At 50.9% G+C, this 13,309-nt stretch overlaps 5 protein-coding genes across 5 annotated transcripts; 4 read left to right on the plus strand and 1 right to left on the minus strand.

The window, feature by feature from the left end:
* Positions 1–308: 308 nt before the first annotated feature.
* UCRPA7_6884 (putative major facilitator superfamily transporter protein) lies at positions 309–2,191 on the plus strand (the record flags this gene model as incomplete). The annotated part of the gene is made up of 3 exons (XM_007919419.1): positions 309–705; positions 777–1,124; positions 1,191–2,191. 3 exons carry the CDS (start codon positions 309–311, stop codon positions 2,189–2,191), a joined length of 1,746 nt encoding a protein of 581 aa, XP_007917610.1.
* Positions 2,192–3,674: 1,483 nt separating this feature from the next.
* Positions 3,675–6,185, minus strand: UCRPA7_6885 (putative voltage gated chloride channel protein; the record flags this gene model as incomplete). Its single annotated transcript, XM_007919420.1, has 1 exon — positions 3,675–6,185. One exon carries the CDS (start codon positions 6,183–6,185, stop codon positions 3,675–3,677), a length of 2,511 nt encoding a protein of 836 aa, XP_007917611.1.
* A 725-nt stretch (positions 6,186–6,910) lies between these two features.
* On the plus strand, positions 6,911–7,639 carry UCRPA7_6886 (putative histone-like transcription factor and archaeal histone family protein; the record flags this gene model as incomplete). Its single annotated transcript, XM_007919421.1, has 4 exons — positions 6,911–6,974; positions 7,032–7,117; positions 7,181–7,271; positions 7,338–7,639. The coding sequence occupies 4 exons, from the start codon at positions 6,911–6,913 to the stop codon at positions 7,637–7,639; spliced, it is 543 nt and encodes a 180-aa protein (XP_007917612.1).
* Positions 7,640–9,437: 1,798 nt separating this feature from the next.
* UCRPA7_6887 (putative mitochondrial chaperone bcs1 protein) lies at positions 9,438–11,386 on the plus strand (the record flags this gene model as incomplete). Its single annotated transcript, XM_007919422.1, has 3 exons — positions 9,438–9,506; positions 10,003–10,168; positions 10,221–11,386. The coding sequence occupies 3 exons, from the start codon at positions 9,438–9,440 to the stop codon at positions 11,384–11,386; spliced, it is 1,401 nt and encodes a 466-aa protein (XP_007917613.1).
* A 769-nt stretch (positions 11,387–12,155) lies between these two features.
* On the plus strand, positions 12,156–13,233 carry UCRPA7_6888 (putative nap family protein; the record flags this gene model as incomplete). Its single annotated transcript, XM_007919423.1, has 3 exons — positions 12,156–12,243; positions 12,308–13,069; positions 13,121–13,233. The coding sequence occupies 3 exons, from the start codon at positions 12,156–12,158 to the stop codon at positions 13,231–13,233; spliced, it is 963 nt and encodes a 320-aa protein (XP_007917614.1).
* Between the last annotated feature and the right edge of the window lie 76 nt (positions 13,234–13,309).

Consider the following 13,309-nt stretch of genomic DNA (forward strand, 5'->3'; position numbering starts at 1 on the left):
CTGTCAATTGTTCATAGGAATATGTGGTGCATCAGTGCATGGGGTTAAATTGAGCTATTGACCACTAAGGTCAGCCCGAATCGATGATCAATTTCGGGACCCTGTTCCGGCATCATCGTTCGGTTATCCCCATGAGCGAACGTACTAAGGAGCAAGGATTTGTTGACCGTCGAAGCCCCCTTGGCTGAATTGCGTCTCAACAACAATCATGTTATAAATGTAGACCCTTCTTAGGTCTCATCTCTTTGATTTTGACCATTGTTTGAGCCGGAGCCATGCCAAAGGTCGACATCCAGTCTCCTCTCGCAATGAGCTCGCACCATCCACCCCGCCCAACACCATCGTCCTCCGATACGAGCGCGCGCCTGACTCCGAACAGCGACGATAGCGACTCCAATGATGACCACGAGATCTTTGTAGAGGACGGAGCCGGACCGCTAAGCCGCGGCCGCGGCGGTAGCAGCGACAATGGCTACGAGATGACGGAGATGGATTGGGATGGCGAGAAGCGACACCAGCGCCGGGACGGCAGATTAGACAAGGCGACAGAGGATGAGGGCTTCCGGGCTCGGCAACAAAGAAAGAGTGGCCCGCGGAAGGATTACTACACGACGGAGGAGGAGCAGGCCGTTGTCAGGAAGTTCGACCGCAGATTGGTCGTCTTCGTGGCGCTCCTATACATGCTGAGCTTCCTGGACCGCTCGAGTGCGCACCCTCTGCTCGGCCCAGAGCATATGCTCAGCGAAATACTTGTTGGCTAATCTTCAGCCTTGCAGACATTGGAAATGCTCGGATCGCCGGTATGGACGACGACTTGCAGTCTATCCCCCGACGGGAGGAGTGGTATGAGTGGGCTTTGACGGCTTTCTACATATCGTACATTGTGTTTGAGTGGATGTCGCTACTGTGGAAGCTCATTCCAGCGCACATCTATGTGTCAATGCTAGTTCTCTCCTGGGGCGTTGTCGCTTCGTTACAGGCAGTGACTGTAAACTACCCGATGCTGATATTCCTACGAACGCTGTTGGGCATCGGGGAGGCTGGCTTCACGGGCATACCATTCTACCTATCATTTTTCTTCAAGCGGCATGAGCTGGCGTTTCGGACTGCCATCTTCATATCAGGTAAGCATGGCCCGTCCATGCAGCCATTGGGAATATGGAAGAACGGCTGACGTTAACCATCATCAGCTGCGCCACTAGCCACGTCGTTCGCATCTTCGCTAGCTTGGCTAATCATCAAGGTCGGGGAGGCAGGCCCCATCGCTCCATGGAGGCTGCTGTTCCTAATTGAAGGATTTCCCTCTGTGCTGATCGCAGTCATTGCCTGGAACGTCATCCCTGATACGCCGCAGACTGCATCCTATCTGACACAACGTGAGAAGAAAGTCGCGAGGCTCCGGCTGGGTAATGAGAGACCGAGACGGAAAGGCGGGGAGAAAGGCTCAGGAGCCTCAGCAGACCGTCTGAAGACGCGGGACGTGCTCGCCGTTTTTCGGGACCCCGTCGCGTGGATCACAGCATCCATGTTCTTCCTGACGAATATGGCGTATAGCTCGCTGCCAGTATTCCTGCCTACGATCCTGAAAGAGATGGGCCACGACGTGCTCACGGCTCAGGCCCTTGCGGCGCCGCCGTATCTAGCAGCCTTCGTTATCGTGCTGGCGACCGCACACCTGTCTGATATGCTGCGTGCCCGCACGCCGCTGATCGTCTTCCATGCGCTTGCATCTGCCGGTGGCTACGGCGTCCTGGCGCTGAGTCGGTCGCTCGGTCTCGAGGCAGGCAGTATGATTCGGTATTTGGCCGTGTACCCGGCAGCCATTGGTTTCTTCAACGTCGTAGTCCTCACCATCGCGTGGAGCATCAATAACCAGGAGGGCGCGAGCCGGCAAGGCGGCGGCTTCGCGTTGCTTCAGGTCGTTGGCCAGTGTGGACCGCTCGTAGGCACGCATCTGTATCCGGACCGCGATCGGCCGTTCTATGAGAGCGGGATGCGTGCGTGTGCGGTTGCCATGCTAATCGTGGCATGTCTAGCACTCGTGCTGAGGTTCTACCTGGTACGGTCGAACCGGAAGCTCGACGCTGCTGTGGAGGTAGATGGCGAGGAACGCGCTGAGCAGGAAGGACTTGTCGCTGGATCTGGAACAGCGCCAAGACATACGGGCGAGAGTTTCAGGTTCATGTTATAGCATAGCTGGACATCTATAAGCAAACGAATAAAAGGCGGCAAATGCTTTTGATTTTAGGGTTTGTAAGGTCTATGGTTGACGTGAGTAGCTACAACATCCCATAATAGCCTCCCTTCGTCCGGCTGCAGGTACTACGAGATCCAAGCTCCGAATTCAGTCTGTGACAGATTCTTTAGGAAAGAAACCATTTTGAGCACTTGGCGCTTGATTGTGGCCTTGACGTGACGGCGAATAGCCCCTTGGGGTAACTCCTACTCGACCGCTTCAGGGGTCGCAGTGTGCCCAGAGAGCACCTCACAACCTCCTCCCTGAGCTGCAATGCCCGCACGTACGCGAGATCGTAGTGTGGACCAATTCAGACTCTGCGTTTCGCGCAGGATATCATAGTCGGAGGTATGTGTCCACGTGCGGCTCCGAATGTGTTCTTGAGCCACGTCCCAGGGGTAAGGACTGGCTCGAGGCGCATTGAAGGACTCATCATTCTCGTTGGCGGAATCCTCTACCGCATGGTCTGCCCAACCAATGTGCTGTGGCAACCCAGTATCGTCCATCGTCCAGAGATCTGCGAGGCGTGAAGGCGGAGTCAGGAAAGGGTGTTGTAGTGTCCCGTCATGGCCACGTTCTGTTGTAGGACTGGTTCCTGGTGCTTTTGGATTCTGCGACGTCTGCCTATTCGTGCTCTCGGTGAGGTGTCGTTCAAGGTTGTCGGCTATGTTCAAGGGTTGCTGCCTAGGCAACTTGTTATCGGCATCAGAGTGGCACGGCGGCGGTGAGGTTGGCGGCGGCGAAGACGCATCGATCACGACCAGGTCTTGCTGACGACAAGATCTTCTCTTAACGGAGTGATGAACATTCTCGTCGCCTGGGTCGTATTTGGATGCTCGCAGAAAGCCGTCCGTATTGTCCCAGGTATGCTTGCCATGATGTGGTTGCCCTGGTTCGCTTCTGTGCTATAGGCGGGCGAAGGCGGGCGGGACACTAAGAACACGTCTTCCATTGATGTCTTCTATCGATGGCCGCGATGCAGCAAGGGCTGAATCTGGCCGGAGAACTGCTAGATTGATCAAGCTGTCGGCGGATAGCTGGCCGAGAGACATGCTGTCGGCTGTGCTTAGGTTAAGTATATAGTATGTAGTCCTATACCGTATATATCTCGTTGTGTCCGATCCTTGAATATTCGTCAAGTAATACAACCCATGGAAGATACTATCGCTGTGGTCAGAGCTCTAGAACAGCAAGAGGTTGTTCTTGCCATTTCCAAGATCCCGGCGGGCGGCGGCAGTCTTGTAGCAACTGTGGTCGTTGACTCCTTCCCGAAGCTCTTCACTTTCGTATCTTAGCAGTGACAGAACACACGTTACTCCAGAAACATGGTGACATGGAAGGCACGATGATTGCAAACAGCCGTGTAAAGATACCTATGCACTCTAGAACGCCATAATGGTAGTTCTTATATCTATTTGTAAATGCGGACATTCATGCATTACCTATTCTCTAGCTCAACACCTTCGTCCTCTGCCAGCTCTTCAGTGCCGTCCAAGATCGGGTCAGTCCGATTCGGCCCATCTCGGCCATCAAAAGAGTCACGAAGTCGTATTCGACCCCCGGACACGCTGTGCACCTTGTCTGATACCCAGCCAGCAGCCCGTGCCATGAAACCCCACAACCTCTCTTGTGTCTCCAGGAGGTGGCGTTCATCACGCGGATTCTCTGCTGCCTCAGCCTTGAACTGATATTTCAAGCAGTCCTTGACTGTGACCAGTCCAGTGAGCTCCCCATGATATTCAATTAGGATAACGCGGGGGCCGATCTTGCGGAATAGCTCCATCACAGTCTCTAGCGGTAGACGCGGGTGTACGGTGACCGGAGTATTGTCGACATAGCGACTAAAGTCTATAGTAGTAGATGACATCGGATCAACATTGACGCTGACCATAGGTGTCATTGGTGTCTGCGCATTCTGAGATGAGGCAGAGAATATACACTGCGCTAGAGGGCTCAACGACCTCTCTCGCTTGACCCGATCAACAGCATATCGTAACTCCGTACGGCCAATGTAGCCCAGCAGAATCTTATTGTGCTCGTTTTCGACAATGGGAAATCCTTGATATTTGTCATTTGACAGCAGCTGTTCCACGGTCTTAAGCGTGAGGCCCTTAGCAGGAATAGATTCAACATCGGTAGTCATAGCTGTTGAGACAGGGACACCAAAATTGTGCTCTTCCTTGTTGTCCAAAAATGGGAAACCACTGAACCAGATCATGCGGTCAGCGATACCTCCTTTTCCAAACATCTCGCTGACCACCTTTGTGGCACCAACGACTACCATTGTTGGTAGAATGTATGTCAAGGCGCCAGTGATCTCGAACATGATGACAACAACCGAGACATAGATATGCATGATGCCACTGAGCGCTGCAGCAGCACCGAGGAAGGCATATGTGCCTGGAGTGATGCAAGGAACATCAGGCTCGCAGGCGGCGAAGAAAGCGCTCTGCGGATAAGCATCATGTATAGCCTGTACAATGGTGCCCACCATTCGTCCGAAGGCTGCTCCAATAGCCATGGATGGAACGAAGATACCAGCTGGTACCTTGCAACCATATGAGATAATGACTAGGAATATTCTGAGGAAAGTCGCTATGAAGAGAGACACGATATTCCAAAATCGGTGCTGTGCTTCACAGAGACCATGATAATCTTCTGCTCCCTCACACTCAAGGAACAGAATTTCCATGCTCTCAGTCATGTCGATCCTGAGGAACGCATTTGGGTAGCATACGACAGCCGTTGCCGTAGCTAGGAGAGTGGCTTCCAGGACCGGATATTTTGATAGGTACTTCTTCCGGAACGCTTGATACCTGAGGTTCCATTTGATGACAAAGGCGCCATAGAGACCTCCGAAAACACCTAGGATGAGGTAAAAGACAGTCTCGAAGAAGTGCCATGACCGATCATATGAGACCTGAAACATGACCAACTGTCCGGTCCTGAAAGGGTTCATGGCAGATAATACGGCTGTTGCGACTAAGGCACAGAAATAGCTCCGCCACATTGTCTTCAAGGGGAAGTAATTCGACATTTCCTCGAGCGAAAACAAGACACCACCGATAGGGCTACCGAAGGCGACTGCGACACCAGCAGCAGCACAGGCGCTCAATATCTCCCGCGTCTTGGAAGCATTGCGCTTATATTTGTCAAACAACCTCGAAATGACATTCCCGGTGCAGACGGCATAATGAACGCTCGGCCCCTCTTTTCCAACAGATAGACCTGACGCGATAGCAAGTGGTAGCGCAACAGACTTGATAATAAGAGTCCAAAACCCGAGGAATCCTTTCATGACAAATCCCGCGATGATGCATTTGATTTCGGATATACCAGACCCAGCGGCATACGGAGCGAAACACTTGACAAGCGTGGCTGATGTGAATGCGAAGATTGTAGCAAATATGATGTAGAGTAGGTAGTTCACGGGCTCGAGACCGGTCCAGCGGTGCCAGTCCTTGCAGCCATTATCTTCTCCCCAGCAGCAGAAGCTCTCGTTGAGGTAGAAAGCGGTTGTGCAGTAACCGAGCTTGATGTCTGAAAGCCACTCTGTTATTATGTTCAGAAAAGCGGCGTTGAGACCAATAGCAGCACCGATGATGGTGACAACTATCCAGCCTTGAGCAGCCTCATATGCCTCCCAGACTCTGTATCTCCAGCCGACCTGGCCATTGTCTCTAAGTCCAGCATTCCTCTTACGACGCGCCTTGCGCCGCAGGTTCTCCCGAGCAGCATCTTGCACCCAGTCTATTGTGGTAAAGTCCTCGTATCTCTTAATCTCTGCGATCTCCTCCTCAATCTGCTGCTCCGCAGCGACAGCCGGCGCATCCTGCGCCTCGCCCCGCTCGGCATTGGATACGGCGAAGGAGAATCTCGAGGATACTGAAGGTCGGCGGCGTGCTTGCGTTGTAGTTATAGTTGAGCTAGATGACGTTCGACGATTCATGGCGCTGGCCTTGCGACCATGATACCCCGTCCGTGGTTCGTCGCAGTTACTTGTAATCGCATTCGCTACAGTGCGCTGTAGGAGCTTCGCGTGGTCGACCTCGCTAGATGCTTATCGAGACCTTGAGAGGGTTCAAATTGACGTCGACTGTCTCAAAGTATTGTTTGGTGGTGCTCACGAAGGGAGGTTTGAGTAATGGATTGGTATGAATAAGGTAGCCAGTCGGCTTATGACGGAAGCATTGATGTCGTCAAAGGTGTAGGATTAAGCTCTGGAGGCGGCTGTCTTACAGGTGGTCAGGGGGCCGCTCCTAAGGTAGACTGGGTGGAGCGGGCTTTGCAATGTCCCCCACCAATCACTGCTCCAGTCGCGCCTACTCACGCCGAGCGCGTCGCCCATTAAAACTCGAAGGACGATATCTCGGTCTAGTCATCGACTTCCTGAAGACACCGAACATCACCAGAGACGTGCGACGTGGGAACAACCCACAAATCAATCTATTGTTTCCTTACTTGAGACCACCTTGATTCATTGCAAGGCATTCAGTGAGGTCCGATCAAGCGCTAAGCCCAAGGGTATCACGTCTTAAGCTGAGCTACCACTTCACGGTTGTCCCTAGTCGTTACTTGGGAGTTCGAAGCCCGACGTCTACTATCTCAATCGAAAGGTGTAGATAAAGCTTGGTAACCAAATCTGGGTTGGCATATCTGTTTGGCCATATCGCGATGCCTTATAACACCACCGCTATACCTCCTCGAAGGGAGGTCACGGGTCAGACCCAGTTACCTTGTAAGCGTCGATATGTTGGTTTCCTTCACGGTGCGGCATTTACTGATACTGGCTTAGTGTCAAGAGTGAAGAAGATCATTGCAGTCGATCCCGATGTCAACATCTGTTCTAACAATGCAGCCTTTGCCATTACTTTGGCTACGGTCAGTCACCCACTCATAGTCAAGTCTGTGGCTTTCACATACCCGCTCATACTCATGTGACAGGAACTATTTCTTCAATATCTTGCCGAGCAAGGACAGAACATGGCGAAGCTAGAGCGGAAGCCTCGACGGAACATCCAATACAAGGATCTCGGTGAGTATTGAACTTGTCTGACCACCTATATGACATAATCTTCCAAATGATATTAATACATTGCAGCGAATGCCGTTCACGCCCAGGACAACCTGGAATTCCTCGAGGATGTCATTCCCAAGACGGCACCATACAAGGCAATCAAGGCCCAGGCTGCCGCCGCACGAGCGCAGCTGAATGGCGAGAAACAGGCAGAGAACGGCCAGCTTCCCAATGGCAAGAAGCAGAAGTCAATTGTCAACGGAAACGGCAACCTCAACGGTTTCGCTCCAAGAGTGCTTTCTGAGGAGGACCCTAATGCTCAACTCGAGCTGGAAATGAGGCAAGCCGCCCAGGCTCATGACGGGGATGTCAGCATGACTGGATGAATGACATGACGAAATTATGGGACTACGGGCTGTCTACTGCGGCTACGGCTGCGGTCATTACCAAGACGACATGCTCATCGTAGCATTTGTTTATAGCTACGGCGTTAGGATACGTTCTAGTCTGCGTATATGGTCTTGCATTTCAGCCTCAAACGTTCACCTACAATGGTCGCACGAGGCTCTCGAAGAAACCCCAACAGGAGAGCATCCCTGTGAATAGGCTTGCAGATCCTGCAGAGCACGAGACAAGGCTCGGAGTTTGGCTTCGCAACCAATACAATATGATTGGCCCCAGATCCCCTTCCCCTCGCTTTGGTTACTTTCAATGTGATGAGTTTGCTTGCATGCATTTCGGCTAGAAAAGATTATTTAGTCAACTGACTTCCCAACGATTTATATACCATCGTGCTTGAAAGTGCAACAACAGATGCTGGGGACACTATAGTATTCACATATCCTCCCGCTCGCGACGGTGACGATCTAGACCACTCTCAACCTCTTCTTATCTTCGAGCTGAGGCACCAATAAGATACGAGATTCTATACCGAAGCTTCCTGCTGACGAATTTTTGACCAGATGGCGAAGCCCACCTTGAGTCACAATGTCGATGTGTGCGGCTCACTTTTGGGGCTCTGCTCTGTTGCAGCGTGGGGTTAGAGTTATGGTGGGGTTCGTGAGCAGTTCTTGACCCCATATTGTGGCTGGAGTGGTGGATGACGCAGCTTCTCTTCTACCTAGGTTTGTCTCACTTCCAGACCAGGTTGCCTCCCTAAGCAAACAAAAGCTGAACATACATATTAGGAAGCGGAAGCTATTGGCAACCCGTTTGATTAAACGTCAATCGCTTCCAAGCAGACCAACAAGATGCTGCTCTTGTTTATCAACTGAGGCATAATTGCAGCCTTGCACGATAAATGGGTGGCGTCTGCAACTAGTCTAATCCATATGGTCGAGATCTGGACGCAGACCCTCCTACCATGAAAAGTAAGATGACCTGCATATTAGTTTCAACCCGGACACCTTCTCATACGACAGCCTTATCCTATGGGTACGTATAGCCTTCTTTGAAAAAAAGTTCCAGCGTTTCTAGAAGTATCTGAAGAGCCGCAAAACTCATTGGGGGATTGAGGAAACGGCTGCTTGCTTTTGATGCAGCCATTGTTTCGACAACAAAGCTTGCCAGCAAACAGCTGTACATGCATGCTTTCAACTCTCTGCCCTATTATAGACAGCCAGGTTGAATGTGCTGCTTTTCTTGCGTACGTGTTAACGCTCACGGCTACTTATTTCATCAAAGCTACTGTGTTTGTCATAACTAGTTTGCGAGAGGGGGTAGCTGGGCGGCAGGTGCTCGGCTTCCCACGTATTTCAGCAATTGTTCGAAAACAGCAGTTTGTCTTCAATATAGGTATTCAGTCATATTTGACTATAAAGTCTGTCGCCTGCCACCCCAGTCATGCATTAGAGGATGGCTCTGCTAGAGCTTGACTCACTCTGCACTACGCACTAGGCTGCTAGAGGTGTGTGGATTGCGTAGGCAGATATTCGTCGTAAACGAGTTCGCCACTGTAGTTCCCCGGAGGCCTGAGGACTTAGATATTATCATTGTCAAACACAACTAGTCTGCCTGCTTTTTGCATATTGACAATATTTTTATTATTTTTGACTCTTTGCTGTAGTTCCACAATTGTTCCACTGGACTTGTGGCATTTTATTCTTCTACGTCAGAACCTCTACAAAAGTGTACCTTGAGCTTACCGCTTAAACATACTCAACTTCAACGCTCATAAGCATCGAGATGGACTTCAAATCCATTATTGGAGGATCTCTACCCTCATTTGGATCCAACGCGACTCTGGCGGGGAACGTTAGTGGAAAGCATCTGCCTGACGGCATAATGGAGTCACTCATTCCACTGCTTGGAGCGCGAAATCCTGTTGTGCAGGTGTTTATGGTCTTATACAAGCTGATCGGGAGCCGAACGGCTTTTGACCCTACAATAATATTGACTCTTCTGGGCTTCATCTGGGCGGGGAACAAACTCTGGAGACAAGTCTACCATGGCTTGTATGGGCTGGTTTCCGAGTATCTTATGGCAAACGTCCATATCAGCAGTGGTGACGACATTTATCTGCACATGATGAAGTGGATGGCTGCGCAGCCAAAGATGGTCAACTCGCGCTCGCTGACGGCGAAAACCCTTTCAAAAACGGCATGGGAAGATGAAGACGTCTCTGACGTGCTGACAACTCGCATCTCTGCGGATGGCTCAGGGGTCTGGCTGAATTTCTCGAACCAAGAAGCGAAAGCTGTAGGTCTATGTCGTTTGTTTTTTCAGGAAGCTTTACACTGACACACTATAGCCCCCGCGTTTCGTGCCTGCGTTGGGTATCCATAGCTTCTGGCATGAGAGAACCTACTTCAGGTTACACAGAAAACAAGAGTCTTTCCTCGAGGATGGCGCGAATGGCTTGCAGACATTCAAGGACAAGGAGGACCTTGTTATCTCATGCTTCGGCCGGTCCCCTGGTAAGTGAATCCACCTTGCCAAACGTCAATTCCTGCAACTTATATATAATAGATCCTATCAAGAAACTTGTTCAGCACGCAAAGGAAGCATATTTCAATGATCATTACGCCAGGACCATTGTCAAGCGACCGAGCCCACAAGGTATGCGTCGGTATGGTGGTCGCCACACTTGGCTGCAAGTCGCAAACCGCCCGGTACGTCCCATGAAGACAGTAGTCCTCGATGCGAAGCAGAAGATCCAAGTTCTAGCCGATATCAACGAGTATCTCCATCCGGCAACCCCTCGCTGGTACGCAAACCGAGGCATTCCCCTACGCCGTGGATATCTTTTCCACGGCCCGCCCGGGACAGGAAAGACTTCACTGTCTTTCGCCCTTGCTGGAGTCTTTGGCCTCGACATCTACGTCATCAGTCTTTTGGAGCCTACTTTGACAGAAGAGGATCTGTCAGCATTATTCAACTCCCTGCCTCGACGATGCGTTGTGCTCCTTGAAGACATTGACACAGCGGGTCTAAGCCGTGGTCCCGATGGTGGGCCAGATGCTGTGGATGGAAAGGCAGACGGTGGTGCACGTAATGACTGGAAGGTTTCTGATCTGGCTCGAGAGCTGAGAAAGCAGGGCAACGACGCCAGCGACAAGAAGGGAATTTCCCTATCGGGCCTGCTTAATGCTATTGATGGTGTCGCTAGTCATGAAGGCCGCGTTTTGATCATGACCACCAACAAACCCGAAACCTTAGATGAGGCACTGATCCGCCCTGGACGGGTAGACCTGCAGGTCGGATTCACCAACGCCACACAGGAACAGGCTCGAGAATTGTTCGAACGAATGTATGAAGCCGAGTCGCACCGGAGGGCGCATACAAAGGAGTCTCAGACAAATGGCTTCGCAAAGGGAACTGAGCAGACGAATGGTAACGCCAACCAGTACAAAGACGAGAAAAGAGACGGCGAATCCGAGTCTGAAGTGGAAACCGAAACAATGGCCGAGGCACTCGCCGATGAGACTCTGAATCTGGCACCTGGAGAACTGAAGGAGATTGCGAAGGAGTTCGCAGAGAAGATCCCAGACAAACAATTCTCGCCTGCTGAGATCCAGGGTTTCCTGCTAAAGCGCAAGAAGAACCCACGAGGAGCAGTTGAAGAGGCTGATAGCTGGGTTGAGGCGATGGTGCAGCTGAAGGCCAGCAGGACAAAGGTCTTGCAGGTACAATAAGCTTATACGTTCCATGAACTAGGTTCATACATGAGCGTGTTCTTTATTTTAATTACACAAAAGTCTTGCTTGGTTGGTTCTGTGTTAAGGCTGTCATCGAGGCTATTTGGGATGGAGAAACATACGAGAAGGCGAGGCCCAGGGGTTAAGAGAACATGGCTGCATGATCATACAAAAGTGGAAAACATATTCAAGATTGGAAATGAACAGGTATCAGTTACTTCGTAATACCAGCATGAAACAGGATTTACAATGAGTTCACAACAGAAATGTTGGTGCCTTTATTCTAACAGCCTTGTGACAAAGCTATTTGACTCTCTATAAGCATGTTACAGGCTTGAAATTATACCATTTGACAAGCGATCATCTATCAACCGTATGGAAACTGGAGGATTCAACAAAGAAAGCGAGTATATCAAAAAGTTTCTTGGTAATTGCCATGCGTTCTGTCATTATTGTCTTTTGAACATATGTAAGGGTTAGGGTTAGGGTTATGCCGCCTGGACAAGGACCCAAAGAAAGCCACCATGTATTTAGCTTCAGCGCCAGTTCCAGTGGGGTGGGATTACCCCACTGCCCAGCGCTAGCTTCCCCACCTGTAGCTTAAGAGCTTGCAGGAGCTTCAAAGCTTTAACAAAGAAATTTCAGTGATCAGCATGTGCAGCTCAAAATTTTGAATGCTGCTACTTCTGCGTTTGTTTTCTTACCATCAACATCGTACCAACCCTTCCTCAATTCAGTCCATAAGGCCAATTCAGCTTCTGCAATCATGACTGCTCCTCTGGAAGATACCCCTGTCACCTACGAGGACCTGAATGACCTCAATGCTGAATTCGATGAGGTCGATACTGAACTGCGTAAGCAAGTCCGCGCATGCTTTTGCACAACCCTCCAAGCTCACAGCACTGACACAAATCATAGTGCGACAAGAAGTTCAGCTAAAGAACGCTCTATATGAGAAGCGACAGAAGGTTGTGTCCCAGATCCCCAACTTCTGGCCCCTCGTTCTCGAGCAAGCTCCGCCAGATATCGACGAGTACATCCAGCCATCGGACTCGGCCCTGCTCCTCTCTTCACTGACCGCGCTCTCCGTGTCTCATTTTGAGGTTGAGAATGGCGGCAAGGGCGACCCTAGGAGCTTGTCAATCAAGTTTGAATTCAACGAGAACGAGTACTTTGAGGACCGTGTCCTTGAGAAGAAGTTCTGGTACAGGAGATCTAGCGACGGCTGGACTGGACTGGTTAGCGAGCCTGTCGATATCAAGTGGAAGAAGGGAAAGGACCTGACTAGCGGCCTGTTGGGTATGGTGAAGAAGGTGTGGGAGGCAGAGCAGAGCAAAGCCAAAGAGGGCAACGGAGCTTCCAAGAAGGCCAAGATCTTGACAGGGGACCAAAAAGCTCTCAAGAAGAATATGGAAAACACCGGACTCGGTGGGCTGAGCTTCTTCACATGGTTCGGCTACATTGGCAAGTACATCACGGCAGAGGAGAGCAAATTGGCGAACGAGAAGGCCAGGAAATTGCGGGAGGCGAGACAGGCCGGCAAGGCCGAAGAGAATGGAGAGGAGGAGGACGATGACGATGAGGATGATGATGATGATGAACTCGAGCTCTTCCCGGAGGGCGAGAACCTGGCCGTTGCTATTGCCGAGGACCTCTGGCCTGGTGCTATCAAGTACTTCAGTAAGTTCGCGTCTCACGTCGATTGTCGTACATGTTTTTAACAACTTCTAGTCCAAGCGCAGGAGCAAGACGGCATTAGCGATGTCGACTTTGAATCCGACGAAGAGGAGATGGAAGAGTTTGATGACGACGAAGAACCTCCTTCTAAGAAGCGCAAAGCTTGAATGTCAGATCCCCATCGATGTACGATTTGCTTGTAATACTTTTACGGACGAGCTGCTGACAAGGAGGCAGTATGGA

Source organism: Phaeoacremonium minimum (assembly GCF_000392275.1).
Source record: "Phaeoacremonium minimum UCRPA7 unplaced genomic scaffold PA7_03_scaffold_496, whole genome shotgun sequence".
Classification (NCBI taxonomy): Eukaryota; Fungi; Ascomycota; class Sordariomycetes; order Togniniales; family Togniniaceae; genus Phaeoacremonium; species Phaeoacremonium minimum.